Source organism: Mercenaria mercenaria, chromosome 14 (genome assembly GCF_021730395.1).
Source record: "Mercenaria mercenaria strain notata chromosome 14, MADL_Memer_1, whole genome shotgun sequence".
Taxonomy (NCBI): Eukaryota; Metazoa; Mollusca; class Bivalvia; order Venerida; family Veneridae; genus Mercenaria; species Mercenaria mercenaria.
The window spans coordinates 58,989,795-59,014,853 of NC_069374.1; the positions used below are offsets into that span (position 1 = coordinate 58,989,795).

The 25,059-nt window shown below is 35.7% G+C and overlaps 1 protein-coding gene across 1 annotated transcript in view; it reads right to left on the minus strand.

Annotated features, from left to right (window-relative positions):
- The window catches only part of LOC123527866 (exocyst complex component 8-like), a 51,595-nt gene that overhangs the window by 10,616 nt on the left and 15,920 nt on the right, over window positions 1–25,059 (minus strand). The window contains exons 2-12 of the mRNA XM_053522655.1: window positions 24,759–24,908; window positions 18,028–18,123; window positions 16,862–16,962; window positions 16,190–16,332; window positions 15,225–15,378; window positions 13,566–13,710; window positions 11,103–11,252; window positions 9,727–9,778; window positions 8,823–8,967; window positions 7,507–7,687; window positions 2,215–2,345 (exon numbers count right to left, since the gene is read on the minus strand). Of these exons, the coding sequence (XP_053378630.1) occupies window positions 2,215–2,345; window positions 7,507–7,687; window positions 8,823–8,967; window positions 9,727–9,778; window positions 11,103–11,252; window positions 13,566–13,710; window positions 15,225–15,378; window positions 16,190–16,332; window positions 16,862–16,962; window positions 18,028–18,123; window positions 24,759–24,908 (1,448 nt within the window). The remainder of the gene's footprint in view (window positions 1–2,214; window positions 2,346–7,506; window positions 7,688–8,822; window positions 8,968–9,726; window positions 9,779–11,102; window positions 11,253–13,565; window positions 13,711–15,224; window positions 15,379–16,189; window positions 16,333–16,861; window positions 16,963–18,027; window positions 18,124–24,758; window positions 24,909–25,059) is intronic.

The following is a 25,059-nucleotide window of genomic DNA, read 5'->3' on the forward strand; positions in this document are numbered from 1 at the left end:
GTAATGCAAGGGCCATAATCCAAGAGTGCCCCGGGGCGATTTGGCAAGTTATCAAACTTGGCCGAGATATTATGCCCACAAACACTTTCGCAGATTTAGTAGGGTTGGGTGAAAACTTTTGACTTAATGAGAGTGGACAAGGCTAAATTCGCGTTTTTTTAAGTAATTTAAGGGGCCTAACCAAAGGGGCCTTGGACAAAATTTGGGTAGTTTTGAACCTGGCGAAGAATTTGCCCACAAACATTGTCGTTAGTTGGTGAAGATCAGATGGGAAATGTTTGACTTAGGACGGCCCAAACTAAAATTTTCATTTTTCGGTAAATTTAAGGGCCAAATCCAAAAGTGCCCCAAGGCGGGGGCTAATATTGCCCATATTGTCACAAGTATGGTGCAAACGGTGAAAACTGTTAACTTAAAAAAACTGCTTTGGACTCAACCACCCCCGCCAGGTGTTCACATAATACGCCCCCCTCTATTTGGGGACAGGCGTAAAAAATGTGCAAAAATTTTTTGGGCAAATTTAATTTTTCTCCTTTTTGTAAGCTACATGTACAATAAAAAAGAGGTTTGAAAAAAAACTCACATTGCTTATGACATGCTTTCTGATAACAAAAGAACAGAGTTTTTGAATTTCAGAGTTAAAACTTTCATTTTTCCCGGACTGGCAAAAATTTCCCCACAAGAAATTGGGGAATTTTTTGAAAAAATCCATTTTAATTAAATTTTTTTTCAAAGCCTGCAAAATCGTATTATGGAAAAGGTCAAACCCGTTCACATGATGGGGAAAAAAGAGTGCCAGGATGTACAATATACGCCCGTTATAAAAAATTTCTTTCATAGACCTGTATTTGCAAATGGGAATTTTTTGTTTTGCGGTTGTATAGTAATTATTGAAAATTTTTTTGTTTTTTTTTAAATCCAAAAAAATCCTAGGTAGAGAAACCCTTAAAAAAAACCCCAAAATTTGAAAGTAAAATCAGTTGTACCACAGAAAAATGGGCTTGGTTTTTCCCCAAGGTCAGTTATAAAAAAGTTTCAAAATAAGTTATTTTAGTAACAACTTGGGGAAGTAAACTTAAAAAAAAAAAAAAAACTCCCCCCCCCCACCCCCCACCACACCCAAAAAATTTTAAGTCCACACAAAAATCCCCCACCCGGGAGAGTAGGGCAAAAAACCTAAAAATTTGGGTGTAAATGCATGTTTTATCAGAAAAGTGGGATTGATTTTTCCCTAAAAATGAAAAAAATTTCAATATAAGCTATTTTTATAACAACAAGGGAAAAAATTCCAAAAAAGGGAACCCGCCATGACACTCTTCTCATGATGGTGTACAATTGGCCCCTTTTAAAACAAAACCCCCATGCATGAAGAAGAAAAACTCTGGGCAAAGGGCATTATTGCATCGACCCTTTGGGCCCTTAAGTTGACATTGCCCTTAGACCCTAGGGCCCCGCTTTTTGCGCATGACACTCCGTTTCATGACGGTGAATATTTTTACGTCTCATGATGGTGAAATTTGTCAAATTATATAAAAACCCCCCATGCATGGAAGAAAGCCTGGACAAAGTTTTCATTCTTTATCCTTTGACCTCTAAATGTGACCCTTTACTTAGACCTAGGGACCCGGCTCTTGCCATGCACTCCGTCCCAGATGGTGAACAATTCTGCCCAAAATTTTATCAAAAACCCTCCGCAAAGAAGATTGACCGGACAGTAAATTTTTGAAATTTTACCTTTGACCTCTTTGTGTGACCTTGACCTTAGACCTAGCGCCTGGTTCTTGCTAGAACTCCCTCCAGTGGTGAACAACTGTGCCAGTTTCATCAAAATCCCCACATGCAAAGAAGATTGCTCCGGACAAATTCTGTACGCCGCCTGCCCGCCCCCCCGCCGGAGCGTTCCCCTAATATGTCCCCTTTTTTTAAAGGGCCCTATAAAAATTTTTACTTGGGATTAAATTTGAAAAACAGCGCAAATATTTTAGCCCTGCCAGGAAATTTATCCCAGGCACGCTCACACCAAGGCAGACACTACTGTCACTATAAAAGCTAGCACATATAGCAAGACAGCATATGTGCACCCTTATACTATACCTTACTTCAGTTCTTTCAGTGGAAATGTGACTAATTTACAATATTATAGGTGTCTAAAGGATATATTGATAATATAGCTTAAGTCTAATCCAACAATTCATGTACATTATTTTTTCTTACCTCGTCGCAATGTTTAGCTGCTATGGAAACACATTCTGCTATTGTAGGGAGGTTGGACTTACTATCAAACACGTGTCTTTTAAATATCTTGATGAAACTTTCTAGTTCCATTTTGGACCAAACAATAAATGCTGAAAAAAATAAAATAACAAACTAATGTGAATTAAATAAGAGATGACTACACAAGGGTTCATGTTCATTAATATTTTTTGCTTAAAATTAAGATGTTGACTTAAAATCAATACATTCAACATCATTTTTATTTTTATGAAGCTTTTTAAACTCGTAACCACTTTCCTCTTGTAAAGCTTCATTGAAATTGGAGTTAAAAATGAAGCAATTTAAAAATACAGCATTTCAAATTCAAGTCTTATATCATTTGTGAATACAAGTCCTGTTTTATCCAAACTGAAAGCTGTACATTTTCGCCAGTATTTCATAAGGTCAGGCAGTTAGATATATTTTTCCATTTAACACGCAAGTTTTGAGTCTGTTATAACGGGGGAAAACTTGACAATTGAAAATATTTTTTTTTTAAAATGTCAAAATTTCAAATACTCTTCAAAAAATTTTGGCAATTGCGCCATTTTTTTCAAACCTCTTTCCGTAACACAATTTTATATCAGGTACCCTTTTAAGGCATTAAGTAAACCTTAAGGGATTTGATACTAATAGAGAACCTCCTTTTTTAAAATATCAATTCCTACAAAACCTCTTTATCAATTTTAGGGGGCGTAGGTTCAACCCACGGGACCAAATTTTTTTTTTCCCTTTTTTTCCTTTTTTTTGTAATTTTTTTTCTTCTTTCAGGGCTTATTATTGATTTCTTGTACAACAAGAGCTGTCGGAGGACAGCAACGCTCGACATTCAACAGCCTTGTAATTGAATGAATACAAAGTTGAAAAAGGGGGGAAACTTTGTAAAATCAGGTAGAGGGTTTTAACCCTTTTACTGCATGTCTATCAGACAGTGAAAAAATGTGTAAGTTTCAATCCTTTCCATTTTGTGATACTGAATACCAGCTTACATCAAAAACTTAACAAAAAAACTGCTAAATCAAAGGGCATAATTTGTAAAAAAGCCCAAATAGAGTTTGGGGCCTTCACAGTGCATGTTAGTCTGACAGTGAACAAATGTTGGAATTTCAATCCTTCCAATTAGTGGGGAAATTTAATATCAGATTACTACAAAAAATTAACCAAAAAAATGCTAAGTCGAAAAAAGGGGGATAATTTTGAAAAAGAGCACCCCCTTTCGGGGGCGACGCTACTATTTTTTTGTGTAATAGAAATATTTCCTACCCGATTTTTTAAATCTAAAAGGGCCATCATTCTTGCAAAAAGCAGGGTAGAGGTTTTTTTTTTCTTAATGTTCAGTGTCCATAGATGGTGAAAACTGTTCAATTTTAAAAACAATGCTTTGATGTTTAGAAAAAGTTTACTTAAACAAATACTCAACCCAAAAAAATGATTTTTTAAACCCAAAAAGGGGGAAAATTATTGCAAAAAGCCCATGGGGTTAGTTTTTGCTGACAGGGTCACTTTGATGGCAACAAGTGTTGCAAGTTTAAAGCATAGCTTTGATAGTTTAGGATAAAAATGACCCAAACATAAAAATTAAAACCCAAAAAAAAAAATTTCTAAATCCAAAAGGGGGAATAAATCTTGCAAAAACAAGTGGGGTTTTGTTTCTTGATGTACAGGGTCTGTTTTTGATGGTGAACAAGTATTCCAAGTTTCAAAGCAATAGCTTTGATAGTTTAGGAGAAAAGTTGACCTAAACATAAAACTTAACCAAGAAATCTGATATTTCTAAGTCCAAAAGGGCCATAAATCTTGCAAAAAGCAGGATGGAGTTATGTTTCTTGCTGTACAGGGTCAACTTATGATGGTGAACAAGTGTTGCAAGTTTTAAAGCAATAGCTTTGATAGTTTAGGATAAAAGCTGACCTAAACATAAAACTTAACCATAAAAAAAAAAGTTTCTAAGTCCAAAAGGGGCAATAAATCTTGCAAAAAGCAAGATGGAGTTATGTTTCTTGATGTACAGGGTCTGCTTATGATGGTGAACAAGTATTCCAAGTTTCAAAGCAATAGCTTTGATAGTTTAGGAGAAAAGTTGACCTAAACATAAAACTTAACCAAGAAAACTGATATTTTCTAAGTACAAAAGGGGCCATAAATCTTGCAAAAAGCAAGATGGAGTTATGTTTCTTGATGTACAGGGTCTGCTTATGATGGTGAACAAGTATTCCAAGTTTCAAAGCAATAGCTTTGATAGTTTAGGAGAAAAGTTGACCTAAACATAAAACTTAACCAAGAAATCTGGTATTTTCTAAGTACAAAAGGGGCCATAAATCTTGCAAAAAGCAAGATGGAGTTATGTTTCTTGCTATACAGGGTCAGCTTATGATGGTGAACAAGTATTCCAAGTTTCAAAGCAATAGCTTTGATAGTTTAGGAGAAAAGCTGACCTAAACATAAAACTTAACCAGGCAACGCCGACGCAGACGCCGACGCCGACGCCGACGCCGACAACCGCTCAAGTGATGACAATAACTCATCATTTTTTTTCAAAAAATCAGATGAGCTAAAAAAAGAGAGTAGAGTTATGGAACCTGTGCAATGTAGATCAGTTCATCACAGTGAATAAGTGTGTGAAGTTTCAATCCATTCCCACAAGTGGTTACTGAGTTACCAGCTTACATACAAAACCTTAACCAAAAATTTTTAAGTCAAAAAAGGGGCATAATTTTGTAAAAAAGCAAAATAGAGTTATGGAACCTGTGCAATGTAAGTCAGTTTGTCACAGTGAATAAGTGTGTGAAGTTTCAATCCATTCCCACAAGTGGTTACTGAGATACCAGCTTACATACAAAACCTTAACCAAAATCGGGACGCGGACACGGACGCAGACGCCGACGCCGACGCCGACGCATGGGCGAGTGCAATAGCTCACTATTCTATGAATAGTCGAGCTAAAAATGGAAAAAGATGAATCTTATAAGCGATTTCTTGGTGTTCAAAGTGAATTTACTACTTAAACAGAAGGGGTAGACTTACAGATCTTTAAAAATATTAAGTTACACACGGTTAAAGTTCTCTATTTTGCTTTCGCTCTTAGATTATATATTGTGGAAGAAATTTAGGTAGGTTTTACACCTGCCCTAAGGTTATTTTTAAATGGAGTAAGCAAAATTCAAAACAGAAACACAGCATTCGACCTTATTTTTTCAATGTTGGAAGTATGAATTCTGTCTCATTAAATCCGTTTTCTTGAGGCACCATAGAAAAAATGATATTGACATTTTTATTTTGTGTTTTATATTTGTTTACCAATAGTATGATGTTTCTTTTATTAAAATTAATGGTAAAATGAGTTCTCTACAAACGTTTTGGATAGTGGCTATCACTTTGAAATTTGTCTCTACTTGAGCTTGAGGAGATACCATAAGTTATACAAAGTTTATAAAAAACGGCACGGTAACAGTTGTTTAACAAGAGGACCATGATGGTCCTGAATCGCTCACCTGTCCCAACATGACCCAGTTTTGAACTGAGTATGACGTCGTTTTTTTTTTCTATTATTTGACATAGTGACCTAGTTTTTGAGCTCATGTGACCCAGTTTTGAACCTGATCTAGATATCATGAAGATGAACATTCAGACCAACTTTCATACAGATCCCATGAAAAATATGGCCTCTAGAGAGGTCACAGGGTTTTTTCATTATTTGACCTACTGACCTAGTTATTGACGGCACGTGACCCAGTTTCAAACTTGATCTAGATATCATCAAGGTGAACATTCTGACCAATTTTCATGAACATCCATTCAAAAGTATGGCCTCTAGAGAGGTCACAAGGTTTTTCTATTTTTAGACCTAATGACCTAGTTTTTGACCGCAGCTAACCCAGTTTCGAACTTGACCTAGATATCATCAAGATGAACATTCAGACCAAATTTCATACAGATCCCATGAAAAATATGGCCTATAGAGGGGTCACAAGGTTTTTCTATTATTTGACCTATTGACCTAGTTTTTGAAGGCACATGACCCAGTTTCGAACTTGACCTATATATCATCAAGGTGAACATTCTGACCAATTTTCATGAAGATCTTGTGAAAAATATGGCCTCTAGAGAGGTCACAAGGTTTTTCTATTTTTAGACCTACTGACCTAGTTTTTAACCACAGTTGACCCAGTTTCGAACTTGGCCTAGAAATCATCAAGATGAACATTCAGACCAACCTTCATACAGATCCCATGAAAAATATGGCCTCTAGAGAGGTCACAAGGTTTTTTTATTATTTGACCTACTGACCTAGTTATTGATGGCACGTGACCCAGTTTCGAACCTGACCTAGACATCATCAAGGTGAACATTCTGACCAATTTTCATGAAGATCCATTCAAAAGTATGACCTCTAGAGAGGTCACAAGGTTTTTCTATTTTTAGACCTATTGACCTAGTTTTTGACCGCAGCTGACCCAGTTTCGAACTTGACCTAGATATCATCAAGATGAACATTCAGACCAACTTTCATACAGATCCCATGAAAAATATGGCCTCTAGAGAGGTCACAAGGTTTTTCTATTATTTGACCTACTGACCTAGTTTTTGACGGCACGTGACCCAGTTTCGAACTTGACCTAGATATCATCAAGATAAACATTCAGACCAACTTTCATACAGATCCCATGAAAAATATGGCCTCTAGAGAGGTCACAAGGTTTTTCTATTATTTGACCTACTGACCTAGTTTTTTAAGGCACGTGACCCAGTTTCGAACTTGACCTAGATATCATCAAGGTGAACATTCTGACCAATTTTCATGAAGATCTTGTGAAATATATGGCCTCTAGAGAGGTCACAAGGTTTTTCTATTTTTAGACCTACTGACCTAGTTTTTGACCACACGTGACCCAGTTTCGAACTTGACCTAGATATCATCAAGATGAACATTCTGACCAACTTTCATAAAGATCCCATGAAAAATGTGACCTCTAGAGAGGTCACAAGCAAAAGTTTACGCACGGACGCACGGACGGACGACGGACGACGGACGCTGCATGATCACAAAAGCTCACACTGTCACTTTGTGACATGTGAGCTAAAAATTGCAAAATAGTGCAAAACACGGTTACCTTTCAGAATATACCAAGCAAAGGCCATTTTGTAAACATTACTATTAGTGATCTAAAACCTTAACCTCAAATATCATTCGCTAATTTCTTGCTGAACTAACGGGGATCAAATTCAAAGCTTACGCTATGCATAAATTGTTACCTGAGAAACACCCATAGTGTTCAGGAAATGCCTTGTGAAATTCACAACCAGTCTCTGAAAGACTTGAGAAGAACACCCCACATAGACAACGTATATACAGACTGGTAGCTCCTTCAAACTTTAACTGGCGTATATTGTACTTGATGATGGCACTTCTATTCTTCAGGAATAAATCGCATGCCTGCAGATACAGTTTGCATATATGACAGAAGTTAAATAAATATGGAGTTAATTGCAATTATTAAAAAAGCACTTTCAAAACTACCCTTTCAACAATCTGTTGTGCCGCTCATTTTCAAAGTAATGCCCTAAATTTATTCAAGATCACTCACTTTTAAGGACTGAAATTTTCATTCTTATCACAACTCTGTCAATTTGAATAATGTCAAAAACTAAATTGAAGTTTTGAGCAGATTTTCCATCAATGTCTCTAAAACAAGTTCAAGTCAACTTTAAAGCAGTAAAAATGTTTAATTATTAAGTATTGCACTCTTATTTCTCTCAAGAGAAAAGCATTCAACAATGTCAAAGAGAATGAACTACTGGTACAGAACCATTTCATTGTGTATTCTCGGCATACAAAGTAATTAAAGCTTTTTGCAGCTTATCAAATAAATCATTTAGATAACCTGAACCAGAAATTCAAGCTTCTGCAGTAACAAGAGCAATTACATCCATTATCATATCAAGCATCTAGATGACCTGCACTAGAAATTCAAGCTTCGGCAATAACATGAACAATAACACATTGTAAAAAGCTTTCATTAACACTGATTAACATTGCATGTGCAGACGCCACTTGATGCTATAATCATGTAAAGTGACATAAAACTGGATGAGTAATACTCCAGCTCCTCATAAATGCGGGTGATCATAGGACTATCAGGTTATTTACAACATATTCTCACACAAAAGCATTTGCTAATAGAAAAAAACTGTAGGTTCAATAAATACAAAATACACAACGGGAGTCTGAAACTAAATTTTACGAAAAATAAAACAAAAACACAGCATCTTTCACTTTTTAATGGGTGAATAAGTTCTTGCCCTTAAAAACTGATGTTTTATCAAATCTCCATTATAACATCAAAACTGAACTCAAATATCAATTAAGATATATGTTGACTTATTGATTCATTGACAAAGTCTTAAAATGCTGTCAAATGTAATCCTTCAGTTGTGAACAGAGCCCAACGGTTTGCTTGTTTGTTTTAACTTTTGTGATAAAATTTCTGTAAAGATATATACGAACTGAACAGTAATGATACAACAATACTGCTTTTGAAACTATACTCTTTGATACTTTTCTGACATACCTGTGCTGATTTACCAAGGCGTATTAACTGTGCCACTGCTCTCCGTGCAGCACGGGGACCACCTCTAAGGGAACGTTCTGGTGACACCTGTAACTCACTCATTAATCCCTCAGTCAACAACTTCACTCTGTGATCTATCCTTGCTCTGAAATATTTATAAAGGAATACCAATATCTGGCAATAAATAAATTATATAATCTTATCGCTTCGAGTAGGGCAGTAAATATGGTCAACATGAGAATGCAGTCAACTGAGGTGTAGCCAACACCCACAGTATTGGTCTGAATTCTACTGTCCCATGAAAACAATGTGATAATTGATTTATTTATACTGGAAAACCTGCTTACAAGCAAAACATAAAGCAAAATCTCTAAGACTTTAAAAGAGGTATAATTTCCACAAAATAAAATCTAGAATTACGTACATCTTCTACCAGTTATTTTATAAATAACTGTCTCCATGCATAACTTTCATGACAAAGCTTGGAATGCCAACCAAAGGGTAACAACGTAAGTTCTACTGTATGGAAAATTCAAACAGTCAAGCTAAAATATCCTAATACAGACCATGTGGAATAAACAGCAGTTCCATTCTATTACAGGCATGTTCTTTTTAACTGAGCCACTCTACATTTGGTGTGAAAGATTTCTACTCCAGGCATGATTTCATCTAGGAGAGGGTAATTAGTTACACTCATCTAACATTCATTTACCAGCCCTCGCATAAAACATTATTTCTCTTGTTGGGTTAACATGAAAGAATATTAACCTTGTATGGCTCACATCAATAAATGTTTACTCCTTGTGGAGTCACAATTTTGATTTGAGTGGGAAGTGATTCTAAATTACAAATGAAATGTTTATTTCATAATCTGGAGAAATTTCAAATTTCAGCAGGGATATACCTGAACTCTTTAACAGCAGGTGTCTTCTGACATTCCTTCAAATGGTCATTTACTGAAATACAAAAAACCAATATGCATATTGAATGGATGAAAATGTTACAAATATTCAGTTAAATTCTTCATGGCTTTCAACAGATGTACATTTAAATGGACATATTTAATTTTATTTTTATTTATTTTGTTGGGTTTAACGTCGCACCGACACAATTTTGGGTCATATGGCGACTTTCCAGCTTTAATGGTGGAGGAAGACCCCAGGTGCCCCTCCGTGCACAATTTCATCACGAGCGGGCACCTGGGTAGAACCACCGACCTTCCGTAAGCCAGCTGGATGGCTTCCTCACGTGAAGAATTCTACGCCCGGACATATTTAATGAATGCCATCAAGGATGTACTTGAAAATCCTTGGTAACGTGTTAGAAACGAAATAATATATTTCATTTAGTGATTTGCTCTGGTCAATGAATAAAATCATTGCTTGTCATTCAGATGCGTATTATCATATCACTCGGGCTGCGCCCTTGTGATATAATTCCTTCGCATCTGAACTCCAAACAATGTTTTATACAGTGACAAATCACTAAATGAGATATATTATTTCTTAATTAGTAAACTTTTAAAGAACAACACATGGCAAAAAATACCTCATTTTACCAGAACTAATCAACAACAAGGGCTTCTACAATAAATCACTATCCACCCATTAATTGTACATCAACAACTTCTACATAGATCACTGAATAGTTTATGGTACTGCAACATATTTTAAAACACAGATTTTATCGATAATAACAGGAATGCATAGATTAAACGTTTAAGATAAGTTATAATACTTCCAATTTTTCTATAATTTATGCTTTCAAGTTTTGTTTAGTTTGACATGAGTATGTCCATTTGCAGGGCACTCGTTTGGCCATTTTTGGGGCCGAATATGGGCCCCATTCCCCTAGTAAAATAATACGTTTTTTTCCCCTTTATCAGAAGAAAATTCCCCTGATAATAGGTTATTTGACACAACTAGATATGAACTCTCTTTCAAGTTATATTTTAGTGCCTCTAAGGAAGGTTACTGCTGCAATATAGTTATATTAGTTAGAAATGATTGAAAACAGTATTAGTAAGTTTGAAAAGTAGTAACATATATATGGCTAAAAACTTCCCCTTTTTGTCTTAAAATGACAAAAAATTCCCCTTCCTGAGGGTATGGGTACCTGTCCCCAAAAGTTGTCTAGTGCCCTGATTTGTTTTATGCTTATCATGACTGGTAGGAGATCCATTTAGATTGAACTTTCAAATAGTTAACTAAAGTGTCTCTAAAAGAAATTTACTCCGTCATGATTTTTAAATCAAGGCAAAGGTTCACAGACAAAAGTCACCTCTTTCCACAAGGTCAACAGCCCCTTCAAAATCCCTCTGGGCAATACACATGTCTAAGTCTTCAGGCAGCTCCTGTAACCAGTCTGTTCCCAGTAACTCTGTATCCATGGCAACATGTGCAGAATCAATTTCATCTTTCTCTTCAAAAGCTGAAGCATAAAATTAATATATATATGAGCCCTGCCATGGGAAAACAAAACATAGTGGGTGTGCGACCAGCATGGATCCAGACCAGCCTGCGCATCCGCGCAGTCTGGTCAGGATCCATGCTGTTCGCTAACAGTTTCTCCAATTCCAATAGGCTTTAAAAGCGAACAGCATGGAGCCTGACCAGACTGCGCGGATGCGCAGGCTGGTCTGGATCCATGCTGGTCGCATACCCACTATGTTGGTTTTCCCATGGCATGGCTCATATACATTAACGTTCCTATAAAATAGACATTACCAAAAGCATGTACTAAATTTTCTAATCAACAACATCATTTACAGTCATTTTGTCATCATCATCAACATCGTATTTTCCTAACCCATACTCTGCTAAATTTCTATAATGAACTTGTTCATCTTTCAGTTTGGACAGTACCATTTAACTGTTAAAAGGAGTGCTTACCAAAAGATACCGAATAAATGGTCAACAGTGCAGATCATAATCAGACTGCACGGATGTAGGCTTATCAAGACCTACACTGGTCGCAAAGGCAGAGTCAGTCTTGTCCAGCATGATAAGGGTTAAAATAAGTTTTGCAATTTGATAGCTAGAGTATACGGGTATAATTCAAAGATTTCTTAAAATGTGTATTTTTGCGTTAATTTTTCTCTGTATTCTGGGTACTGTAGTTTTACAGTAAAATCAGAAATACTTGCTACAGTGTCAAATATGCTATTAATCTGACCTTTCTGAATATTTGCAAAAGTAAATCCAAGCAGGAACTCAGACTTTAATTTCAGTTTACTGGAAGAAAAAACAAAAGACAAGGGGACTGTTTCAAAAGTTAATAAAAAAAAAATTTGTTACAAGAAAAAATATCTGATACTACATTATACAAAGCCAACACTTTAATCTTGAAACGGCAATAAATGTATATTGTGATCATCATCTATGACGATTAGCTGTAAAATGCTGATGTCGAAATAAAGTTTCTGTTCTCTTCTGTTAAAAAATTAAATACATCTCATCTAGATTCTAACACTTATCATGCTGGACTGGACTGATTCTGCCTTTGCAACCAATGTAGATCTGTATCTGCCTGCATATCCATGCAGTCTGATCAAGATCTGCACTGTTTGCCATTCAGTCAGTATTCTTTCTATTCATTTGGTAAGCACTCCATTTAACAGTTAATGGTACTGTCCAAAATGAGAGATGGACAAGTTCATTTTTAAAATTTAGCAGGGTAAGGGTTAAAGAAACAAGAGCACCGCCTTGCGGGTGCTGACGCTCATCTGATTTTTTTTGTGTAATAGAAATATTGTCCTACCCATGATTTTCTAAGTCTAAAAAGGGCCATCATTCTTGCAAAAAGCAGGATAGAGTTATGTTTCTTGATGTACAGTGTCCACTTATGATGGTGAAAAACTGTTGCAAGTTTTAAAGCAATAGCTTTGATAGTTTATGAGAAAAGTTGACTTAAACATAATACTCAACCAAGAAAATGATTTTCTAAGTCCAAAAGGGGCAATAATTATTGCAAAAATCAGGATGGAGTTACGCTGCTTGCTGTACAGGGTCAGCTTATGATGGTGAACAAGTGTTGCAAGTTTCAAAGCAATAGCTTTGATAGTTTAAGAGAAAAAGTTGACCTAAACATAAAACTTAACCAAGAAATCTGATATTTTCTAAGTCCAAAAGGGGCCATAAATCTTGCAAAAAGCAGGATGGAGTTATGTTTCTTGCTGTACAGGGTCAACTTATGATGGTGAACAAGTGTTGCAAGTTTTAAAGCAATAGCTTTGATAGTTTAGGATAAAAGCTGACCTAAACATAAAACTTAACCAAGAAAACTGATTTTCTAAGTCCAAAAGGGGCAATAAATCTTGCAAAAAGCAAGATGGAGTTATGTTTCTTGCTGTACAGGGTCAACTTATGATGGTGAACAAGTATTCCAAGTTTCAAAGCAATAGCTTTGACAGTTTGGGAGAAAAGTTGACCTAAACATAAAACTTAACCAAGAAATCTGATATTTTCTAAGTACAAAAGGGGCCATAAATCTTGCAAAAAGCAAGATGGAGTTATGTTTCTTGCTATACAGGGTCAGCTTATGATGGTGAACAAGTATTCCAAGTTTCAAAGCAATAGCTTTGATAGTTTAGGAGAAAAGCTGACCTAAACATAAAACTTAACCAGGCAACGCCGACGCAGACGCCGACGCCGACGCCGACAACCGCTCAAGTGATGACAATAACTCATCATTTTTTTTCAAAAAATCAGATGAGCTAAAAACAGAAGAGAACAAGGTCCTTACGATTTTTATCATCATCCTGTTTCTGTGCAGTGTTTGTCACTGACGTCTGCTGCTGCTCTGCAAGTCTGGCAGCTGACTCTTTCTTCTGTTTGTCTCTTGCTAACTTTTTCTTCTTTGTGTCTTCCAAAATGTCAAGCCACTGCCTCTATATCATAATTCATATGACACATTCAATTATATAAGAAGATAATTTATTCCTTTTTCACTAGGTTATGGGCAACAGTTTAAAAATACTTACATATCCTACATGTTGACTCATCTAAACCACCTTTGAAAGGACAAACAGTATTCAGTACTGACAACTTACAAACATATGTAGTAGGTGGATATATGACATTGTTTTATTTGTTTGTTTTTCAGTATGTGTCATCTGTCATCAATGAAATGTTAACTGCATCCAGCTGGCTTACGGAAGGTTTGTGGTTCTACCCAGGTGCCCGCTCGTGATGAAATCATGCACAGAGGGGCACCTGGGGTCTTCCTCCACCATTAAAGCTGGAAAGTCGCCATATGACCTATCATGTGTCGGTGTGATGTTAAATCCAACAAAAAACAAGACCTGTCACTAATGGTGACCAATGCCCCTGCAGCACCTTGACCTTTGACCTGGTGACCTTGACCTTTGACTTGGTGACCCAAAGTCAGTATGGGTAGTGTACTCAATAAGTACTATCAGCATGTGAAGTTTGAAGGTCCTGGATGCAGTGGTTCGCTAGTAAACTGCCTTCATGCAAAAAGTTTACGTTGGCCCCTGTGACCTTGACCTTTGACCTGGTGACCCCAAAGTCAGTACAGGTGGTGTACTCAACAAGTACTATCAGCATGTGAAGTTTGAAGGTCCTGGGTGCAGTGGTTTGCAAGTAAAATGCCTTCATGCAAAAAGTTAGCATTGGCCCCTGTGACCTTGACCTTTGACCTGGTTACCCCAAAGTCAGTACGGGTGGTGTACTCAATAAGTACTATCAGCATGTGCAGCTTGAAGGTCCTGGATGCAGTGGTTCGCGAGTAAACTGCCTTCATGTAAAAGTTAACGTTGGCCCCTGTGACCTTGACCTTTGACCTGGTGACCCCAAAGTCAGTAGGGGTGGTGTACTCAATAAGTACTATCAGCATGTGAAGTTTGAAGGTCCTGGGTGCAGTGGTTCGCAAGTAAAGTGCCTTCATGCAAAAAGTTAACATTGGCCCCTATGACCTTGACCTTTGACCTGGTGACCCCAAAGTCAGTAGGGGTGGTGTACTCAATAAGTACTATCAGCATGTGAAGTTTGAAGGTCCTGGGTGCAGTGGTTCGTGAGTAAAGTGCCTTCATGCAAAAAGTTAACATCGTGAAGAACGAACTAATACTTTAACGAACTAACGAAAACGAACAGACGGACAGTTGAAAACTAATATGCCTCCCTTCGGGGGCAAAAAAATAATTTTAATCTGCATTTCTGAACTGTGCTATCAGTAAACTGATTTTACATGCTAATTAATACTTTTCCAAAAAGACAGAAATTACAATTATTACAGTATAAATTCATTTCAATGTCTTTGCGTCTTCCCTGATTATAAGACAATCAAGTTAAAGCATAAGATTTAAACAAAAATCTTTCACACATTAATCTTGTGGGACCATCTAAAACATATGATGGAATAGCAGAATAACCAGTATGATACCTTAGATTTAGCACTGTCTGCCTGGTATATCTTAGAGTCAGGAAACATGAGTACTTTGAAGGCATTTTTCACTGGCCCAGCATCTCGAATATTGACAATGGCGAGGTTGTCTAATTCATATAAACCTTGAAATCTATATCGCACTGGTCCTCTCCTGGAAAAAAAAAACAGGTCAAGTTATCACATTAATTGTCACTTTGTGTACCTAATCTCTTCTATCATATAAACATCATATTAAATACACAAACTTTGAATACAGTCATGGATTTTTGAGCCAATGCAAGTTGCAAAATATCAATATAATTACAAAATTCTGCTTGAAACCATATACTATGCATCCACCAATATACTGCCATCCCTTGAACATATCCAATAAACACTGCAATAGTTATCTGGTGCGCACCTCCCTAATTCGTTACTGATAGAAAGAAATTGAGACAAAAGATGTTTTAGAATTCGTCCCTACATGCTCACTAACCATGGTAATAGCAGTATCTTCAGTCAAATTAAAAGCCATATTTTGAGTCAACTTGATTCTTTTCTTTAAATTTATGCCAAATACAAATATACTTCAGACTGTACTAATAGCACAATTAGAAAGATACTTGCCAAAAAAAATAATCAAAGGGTGCATGCCCACCATGCAATATCGCTATGTCTACACAGCCATCCTTGCGGACGACAAGAAGAAGAATGTATCTAAACTGGGTAACAAAACAGCCTCCATGGTTGAGTGGTTAAGGATGCTAACTTTGAATACACTGCCCCTTAGTAGGGTAGGGAACTTAACTTGAGTGTTTAAATGTTCATATGAGGTAGCCATTTCTCTGGCTTATGGCAGGTCAGTGTTTCTACCGAAGTTCTTCTTCCACCACAAAATGCTGGAAAAATCGATCATATGGCCTACTCCCAGACTTTGAACGTGTGTTACACTAAATCAAATAAAAGAAAATGTATCTTATAACCTATTAGGCAGCCAGGAGGCAATCATCAAGCTGTCATTCAACAAGAACATATGAACTCTTTGCACTTGAGCAAATGACTCTGTGTGTAAATCAGCCAAGTCTCCATTGTGTATTAGTTGTCTCCCTGGAACCTCGGTTACACTCTGAAAGCCACAAGTCAAAACTGAGTTACAAACATATACAAGTCAAGTTGTGACAGGAATATAATATGCAAAGACATATTCTGAAAAAGTAATTCATTGTCTATTACACACAGAGAGCACAAGTGATGGCTATTCCAAAGGAAAAAGCTAAAGCGTGACTTATAACAGTGTCTAGCATTCTCTATAATATAGTTAAAAGAAAAATGGAAAAAGCAACCTCTTTACATAACAAGAGCTGTCCATAAGACAGCACGCTCAACTTTTCTCAGTGCTTGACTCTGAATTAGAGCTTGGCCAGTAAAAAGTGTTTAACTTAATCAGATATATAATCATAATTTTAGGGATTGTTTCTCCTTGTGTAGACTTTGATTGTAAGAAACCATTTTAAGTTTCAAGTCAATAGCTTGATAGTAACAGAAATATTTGACTTTATCAAAAACTTTAACCAACAGAGATAGCGACACCATGGCAAATGCAACAGCTCTACTTTTTCTTCAAAATGTTGAGCTAAAAAGTTGTCAATACTTACCGAGCATCCTTCTACCTTCTCCAGCAGAAAGGCCAGATTCCGGCGTGTTTCTTCCTCTGGGTTCTCTGGTTCAGCTTCCTTCGGAGCTTCTTCAACCACAGCTGAGGACAGAAAATGTAAAATCTTAATAAATTATGCTATTAACAACACAGGAAGAAGACGATATTTGGTATCTTTAACCCTATTTCTTGCACAGATGGGAACAACATTTTGCAACTGAACTGGATTGCTTTTTAATGTGCCAGAATTCAACCCAGACAGTATTCAAACTAATGTAAACTGCTCATAAACATAGCCTATGAAGCAAGCATCTATACACTATTATGATTTATTACTCTGTCCACTACTCTGTCAATATGATAATTTTTGTAAGGGCTGTCAACTTCATGTGATAACTTTTTGTAATGGCTGTCTGCTTCGTATAATTGATTTTGTACTTAGTTATCAACTTTTAGCAGAAAAGAAGCTATAAAGTATCAGATCACACAATAAATAATCCTAATAATATTATTGAGTTTTAATTTCGGCATTGCATTCAACGAGAGGAACGAGAAAATTGCGATTTAAAATAGTGCTTTCTGTGAGAACTATTGGATTTCAGAACGGACATTTTTCGAGTTCGGCGATCTATCCAGAAATACGCCATTTTTTTTTATAGCGAAAATCTTACCAAAATGATGTTAGATATCAAAGACACCCCAGCGATGACAACTAGTTGGTCGTTTGTCAAGGTGACAGTCGCTTGGGTTTGGTTTTCAAGCCATTTGAAAATACGCTTGCTGTGAAGCATTGTGGTTTGTCCGGGTTACTAGCAAAACTAATTCAGACACGGACATTATCACTGGAGGTATGCATTGATATAAGGACTTGCACCAGCTAGGTGTCATTTTACAAAAATATATCTTTAAAAACTTTACCTTCAAAAACACTGTTTTGTTTACTAATTCTGCTTGGCGTGATACCCCAGTTTAAACGTCACAAGTCACGTGATTGTGCACCGTCACTAAGAGCATCTTTACATGTGTATGCATGCACACATACAAACCTGCACATTGGTATATTTAGGCTTGTATGCACACTTTTATACATGTAGGTATATTTTTGAGCACACACAAAAATGAGACTTTTGACCAGAATAGTACACCATAGTTTATTGACAGACTTACCTTTATCACTGACCAGCGACATCTCTAACATTGTGTTCATCAACTGTTTCTGTTCTGTTAACATGTGGCTCACTTGATACATCTCTCCTTCAAGAACTTTACACACAGGTTAAAGAAACTTCACAGAAAATCTGGCAAAATATTAAAACATGGACATAGCATGTTCAAAGAGCACATCCCATATTATAAGGACCTATTAGGTGATTACTTGGATTGAAATTAAGAAGTAATTAAGCACTAATGTCTTACTTTCTGTGCTGAGGTGATTTTTTTCCATCCACAAATAATAAAGTATAAGCTCTCCACAAATATAAGGACTGTGTAGTTATATTTACTTCATGTACTTATGTATGCATGTAGGAAGTACTCATAATGGCAGTAACAGACATCATAAACTATTTAGAGATACAAACAACTCTAACATTTCCAAAAGCTTTGATGGCATCATAAATTCTGTCAGAATTTGGTCTTTTTTTTTTTTCCATTAAAAAGCTTATTTTTGCTTGTTCTTCTAATAGTCTTACAATGTAATTTCCGCATATTAAACAGTAGGGCACAACATACATGAATGGCTTGAAACTCAGTAGTCAAAATTGTTGCCGTGCAGAGACTTTGAAAAAACATAAAGCTATAAGGCCTTAAAGTCTCTCAACTATTGACCATTTGGCCTTGAATATATCTAAAGACATACAGTTTCAAGAAATTTAAAGTAAATTTCATAAACAGAAGTGGTTTCAAGTCTTTTTTTACATTTTTAGCTCTGGTGGCCATAAAAAAAGAGCAATATCATTTGAACAAACTATATTGTACTCCAGGCCACTTTGATTACATATTGATAAAAAAAGAAATAAAAAAATCTATTGGAAATGTATACATGTGTAATATATAGCAAAACTCCTGCATAATTGAGAGGTCATCAATATTTAGTAACTGTTTGTATCTAGATATCAGCCGTGCCATGAGAAAACCAACATAGTGGGTTTGCGACCAGCATGGATCCAGACCAGCCTGCGCATCCGCGCAGTTTGGTCAGGATCCATGCTGTTCGCTAACAGTTTCTCTAATTGCGGATGCGCAGGCTGGTCTGGATCCATGCTGGTCGCAAACCCACTATGTTGGTTTTCTCATGGCGTGGCTCAATTATAATATTATATAATTCAATACTTAGCTGTAATAAGACAAACTGTCTGTCTATGTTACAGTATTATAGTTTATTGTATGTATTATTATATGGAACATTGCCCTAGACTGGCAAATATAATATTCCATATATGGCTATTCTGCCATAATATTGTTGATGTATGAAGAAAATAAAGTTATATTTTGCCATTTATTTTCCATTGTGGACCACAATGGCATTATTCTATTTGTAAACTACAGTTACTGTAATGCATTTAAATGTAATAGAAAGATATGGCAATGTTCATATTCTCTATCAGTGGCCCCATTTCACTTCTCTGAAAAGAAGTATAAACATTTATTGCAGCATAAAACTTGTTTATAGTTCCCTATACAAAGCTTCTTCACTGATAAGCATTTACAATCGTATTTTATATTGTCTTTTAGCTTATATTTTTCTATCCAAGAGTTAATTCCCCAGCCATATTCATATATCAGATCTATGAATATTACACAAATCACAGAAAAGATAAGAAAACTACTTGGACGGTCCCTAAATTACAGTGCATAATGGCAATGTTGCATGTCCTGTACAGTATCATTTTGCAACTGATATAAAACATGTTTAAGCATACAATACTCAAAAGATTGCAGAGATATCATGTCAACACAGTTTTTTAAGGGCAGTCATATCTTTTCATAAATGAAGTTGTTAAAACAAAAATGGAAGTCGTTCTTTTGCTGTATTGTCCATGATATTTAGATTAAAACTACATGCATTTGACCTGGGAATTCTTCTTTCATTAATTATTGCAACATGACAATATCACAAAGGAATGGCAGTCAATTATCCGGGCAGTATGAATTGCAATTTATTTCATTAAATGTAGTTATCCGAATTCATGTTTGTCCGAAATTCTGTGTAGTCTGACATTAACTCGCCAATTTTGTTAAGTCGTTTTTGATTTTTTGCATGTTGTGCAAGTATTTATATTGAGAAACATAAACTCGGTGTTAGCACTAACCTGTCTCATCCTCTGATGGCTCGATAAATATGTGAAAAGAGTGTTTCCCGATAAATATTGAGGTCAGTGAAAACGAAAGTACTGGCAGGTGGCGGTAAAATGACGTAATTTTAAGACTGGTTTACATATAGTTTTAAAGGCAAAGAAAATCTCCTATATAAGTGACCCCCCCCCCCAAATACCAGACTTTTTAATCCCCAATATACAAGATCCTGTCTGGTCCAGTCTGATAAGGGTCCATAAAACCCCTGTAGACTTGACATGTAGCCTAATTATTGTCAGAGAATCATAAATTTTATTGCCTACAGATAAATTGGTTATTTCCTGTGTTTTGCATTTTATTAATTGAAATGCTGTTGTTTTTTTAGTCTTGTTTTTTAGAATGTACACAAAATTATTTTAATTGATAGGATACTAATTTTGATTGCTCAGTCATGTTGAGTAATACCCTGGCCAATTAAATTATAACTCTTATAGCAAAGTAATTCTCACTATAAAAATAATTATTCAAAACTTAATAAGAGAAATTACAAGTTTGTTTATTCAATGATTATGATCTTTTTATCAAAAGTAACAAAATAAAAACGAAAAAAAAAAATATAATTGCTGATTTTATTAGAAATTAAAGAAGCGTTCAGTTGCAATTTTAATAGATAAGAAGGCATATAGACAGAAAAGATGTATATATAAAAATGCTGAATTCTCTTGTGTTGTCTAAATAATTTTAACGTTTTTTTATGTATAATAAAATCCAGCAATAAAGATTATCATTGTTCAAAATACACAATAATTCATTACTTCTAAAAGCTATGTGCCTCAATGTATTTTTTATATTTTTGATAATAAAAAACAGCAATGTTAAAAAACTTACTTTATTAAAAATATGATAAAAACACAGTTTTTTTTTCTTATCACTTTGTTTATTTAGCCCTAATTCAATCAAGCTTTCTAAACTCGTTATAAAGGTGAGAACTGATCTGCTATAAAGGTGAGAAATATCACCTGCAATTTATTTACTGCACAGTAGCTATACAGTAGCTTATTATGATAAACAGAAGCAAGTCTACCAATGGTCCCGACTTGTGTATTGGCCCTTATCGCCAATACGCAGACCTTATCATCTCCATAGGCCACATACCAGGCATACCAGAATCAGTGTCTTTAAAAAACTACGGATCAATGGCTTTGATGTTATTGAATCAGTCTAAAATCTCGCATGCACATGTTTACAATTGCCTACGGGTAAGATTAAATGGTTAATTGTTTGCAGATGGTGACAGTAGGTGGTAAGATTATTAATGCCTCAGGCGTGTATCTCTCGAGATAAACAAGCTAGGGATTATAGACAACTATGAAAATTATGTTGGAAGTGGCTATTCCTACGGTCCCGTAAGAATAGCCTCACAGGCTATTCCTACGGCTCTCCCGTAAGAATAGTGAAATAGCCCGCAGGTGGCTATTCCTACGGCTCTAAAGACAGTTTGTATGTCAATCTTGATTTGTTTGTTTGTTTTGGGTTTAACGCCGTTTTTCAACAGTATTTCAGTCATGTAACGGCGGGCAGTTAACCTAACCAGTGTTCCTGGGTTCTGTACCAGTACATACCTGTTCTCCGCAAGTAACTGCCAACTTCCCCACATGAATTATCAGAGGTGGAGGACTAATGATTTCAGACACAATGTCGTATATCAAATAGTCACGGAAAACATACTTGAACTGCATTGTACGGACTTAATTTAAATGGTATATTTTCGAACAAATTGTTTACCTTTTAGTATCACATCGAGAGAGAACTTTGCATGTCAATTTTCAAGAAAAAATAGTTATATATAAGGTGGTTTTGAAACGAAAAACGTATACAGGTGTTGATTTCGCCAGATTCTACTGTATACGCAGAAATTTTAAATGACAGGCAAAATCAAGATATAAAATTTAAAGTGATGATTTTTTAAAGAATCATTTTAAGCTTTTATTCACGAAAAACGTTTGAGGGTGTTGATTTGGACAGAATTTATATGCGAAGAAATCTCAAGTAAAAGGCAAAATCAAGACATAAAATCTAAAGTGTTGAATACTTTTTAAAATCCTTTTAAGCTTTTATTAAGTATATATTTCTACGTGTGCATGCCAATTTTCAAGAAAAAAATACTTATACTAAGTATTAATTAGAAACGAAAAGTATATACAGGTGTTGATTTTGCCTGATGGTCATCGACATGCAAAATTAAGTCATAAAGTCATAAAGATTACATGGAGCACTTTGGTAAAAATTATTATCATTTCATTTCAAACCACAGTTTGTGGTTCCCATATCTTGCCATCCAAATTAATTGCCTTATTTTTTCAGTTCACTTAGAGATAATTGTCTTTAAGATATGTAAGTGCTATTTTACATTGTTTTAAAGAAAAGGAAGTAATATTCAAATCACTGAACTTAGCGCAAATATCGGTTAAAAACCAATAATTACCGGTATGTTGTTAGTACCAGGTAGATAAATGGTTTATAGTGGTGGAAGAACAATTCATCAGATAGTAGTTTGTACTGTTTTTCAAGGAATTTGTTTAATTTTTCAAAGTTTCTTTTTAAGAGTTTTACTTCAGTTTAGACCACAATTACTGCCTGTGCTTGTGAACATGTAGAAAATATTATAAGTCTTCTTATAAAACAATGCATTAGATAAGGGGTTTCACATTCTGAGTACATTTTCATGTTTTTATTGAAAAGGGGATAATCTGGGTGAATTCGCCAATTTCACAATAGATACTTATTTGGCAGATGTGAAATAAGTACATGCACTTGTTAAAGGACGTGGCTTAAAGAAGCTGCATAAAAATTTGATCTTTTCAAGGAAAAATAAGTTTTCTAATACCACTTGCATTTGGCCTCCATTACATGTTCATTATCATTAAGTCACTGTTAAATTTTGATTGGAAGGTAAGTGCATTTTCTTTCGGGTGGTGATAAAATATTCATGCATTAAGGCTATTATTGCCGGACAGCTACATATTGTGTGTGAAAATGCTTAACATAACATTGACAGGAAAATGTGTCATTTGATGATTTTCCAGTCTTTCTGGTACTAGAGGAAGAATCCAGGTGCTTGTCAGGCACATAGGAAGCATTTTTAGAGTGGGGAGCTAGGGCGGCGTACATTTTGAAAGTCAGCAGACCTATAACAAACCCAGTTCCATAAAATGTTAAACAACGTTTTTTTTTGTTTGTTTTCTTTTTTTAAAAAGTGGTTGTTAAAACCTCAAAAACAACTACAAAACTGCAGGACACAGCTAAAATTGACTCGTTGTCAAAAGATTGTTAAGAGAATTAGCTTAATTGGTCAAATTATTGGGAGGGGGCGCCCTGGGTGTGAAACTGAAAAGTAAACAATTTGTTCGAAAATATACCAGTTGAATTAATTCAGTACAATGCAATACAAGGTGGACATACAAACTGTCTTTAGAGCCGTAGGAATAGCCACCTGCGGGCTATTTCACTATTCTTACGGGAGAGCCGTAGGAATAGCCTGTGAGGCTATTCTTACGGGACCGTAGGAATAGCCACTTCCAATCATGTTTGACGAGTATTTCCGGGCTACTCGATATTGAATTTTAAGTATTTTCTAAAGGTCTGCATTGGGTCCGAGATACGATTTTTCGACAGAGGACAATTTTTCTGAATTTATTTTTTACGGGAGGTTTTCATGTCCTGGCGGGAGACCGGGAGGTATACTAAAAATATGGGAGAAAATGTCTCCCGGCGGGAGATATGGCATGTATGAAAACAGCCTGTTCACATTTTTTTTGTGTGTGTGTGGGGGGGGGGGGATGTGGATAGAACAGTTACTTCAAAATCTGTTGTAGAACTGTCCCCTTATATAACTTTCTTATATAATTATGAAGATCTTCACTGTCCTTGTTATGAACAAAAAAGGTGAAATGTCAGCCCAGTAACGTCAGATGCCCTGTATGCTTTGTACTATACCCATACATAATAATTCCAACACTTACATAACGCTATTTTTATGTTTACCTAGCATGTAGCATGTGTAAACTCTGGGTATTCCTCTTTGGCTTTGGATGTGTTAAAAACAGCATAGAGATCACACCTTACTTTAGTCAACATTTACACCTTTTTAATAAAATAAAAAGTGCTTGTATCATACATCTTTTTATTATAACACACTTAAACTATGTTCGATATTCAAACTTACTTTATTTCAACATGTTCAAGCCATGCTTAAGGGATAAAAAAATCTATAATCTTGAGTCTGCAAGTGTTACCCACATGATCACAAAATATATCTCTCCTTAATTTTTTGGAGACAATAAAGGTAAAATTTTATGACCTTAACCTTTACCATGCTGGACACGTTTGGTTCTGCCTTTGCTACCAGTGTAGATCATGATCAGCCTACACATATGACTGTGCAGTCTGATCACGATCTGCATTGTTCGCCATTCAGCCAGTATATTTTTGGTAAGCACCCCTTTTAACAGTTAATGGCACTGTCCAAAGTGAAAGATGGATAAGTTCATTATAGAAATTTAGCAGGGAAAGGGTTTAAACCATTGTTTTACAAAAAAGGATACTTGAAATTTCTCGTGCTGTTTCAATAAACTGTGAATAGTTCTTGTAGACATTTTTCTTCAGTTCCTGTGCTGTCTTCTCTGACAGGATATGTACTTTTTGTTTCATCTCTAACAGAGGCATCTCCCCTTCCTCAGACAATCGACTCACATCTGAAAATAAAACAGGGTGGTGATGTGAAACAGCCATAAATTTGATTTAAATTCATTTCTTAAAACAAAAAATAAAGTGGAAGTGAAGCAAAACTTTTAGCCAAACCTGCATGGATGCTCTCTAAATTTTTTATACATAATGTACTTCTTA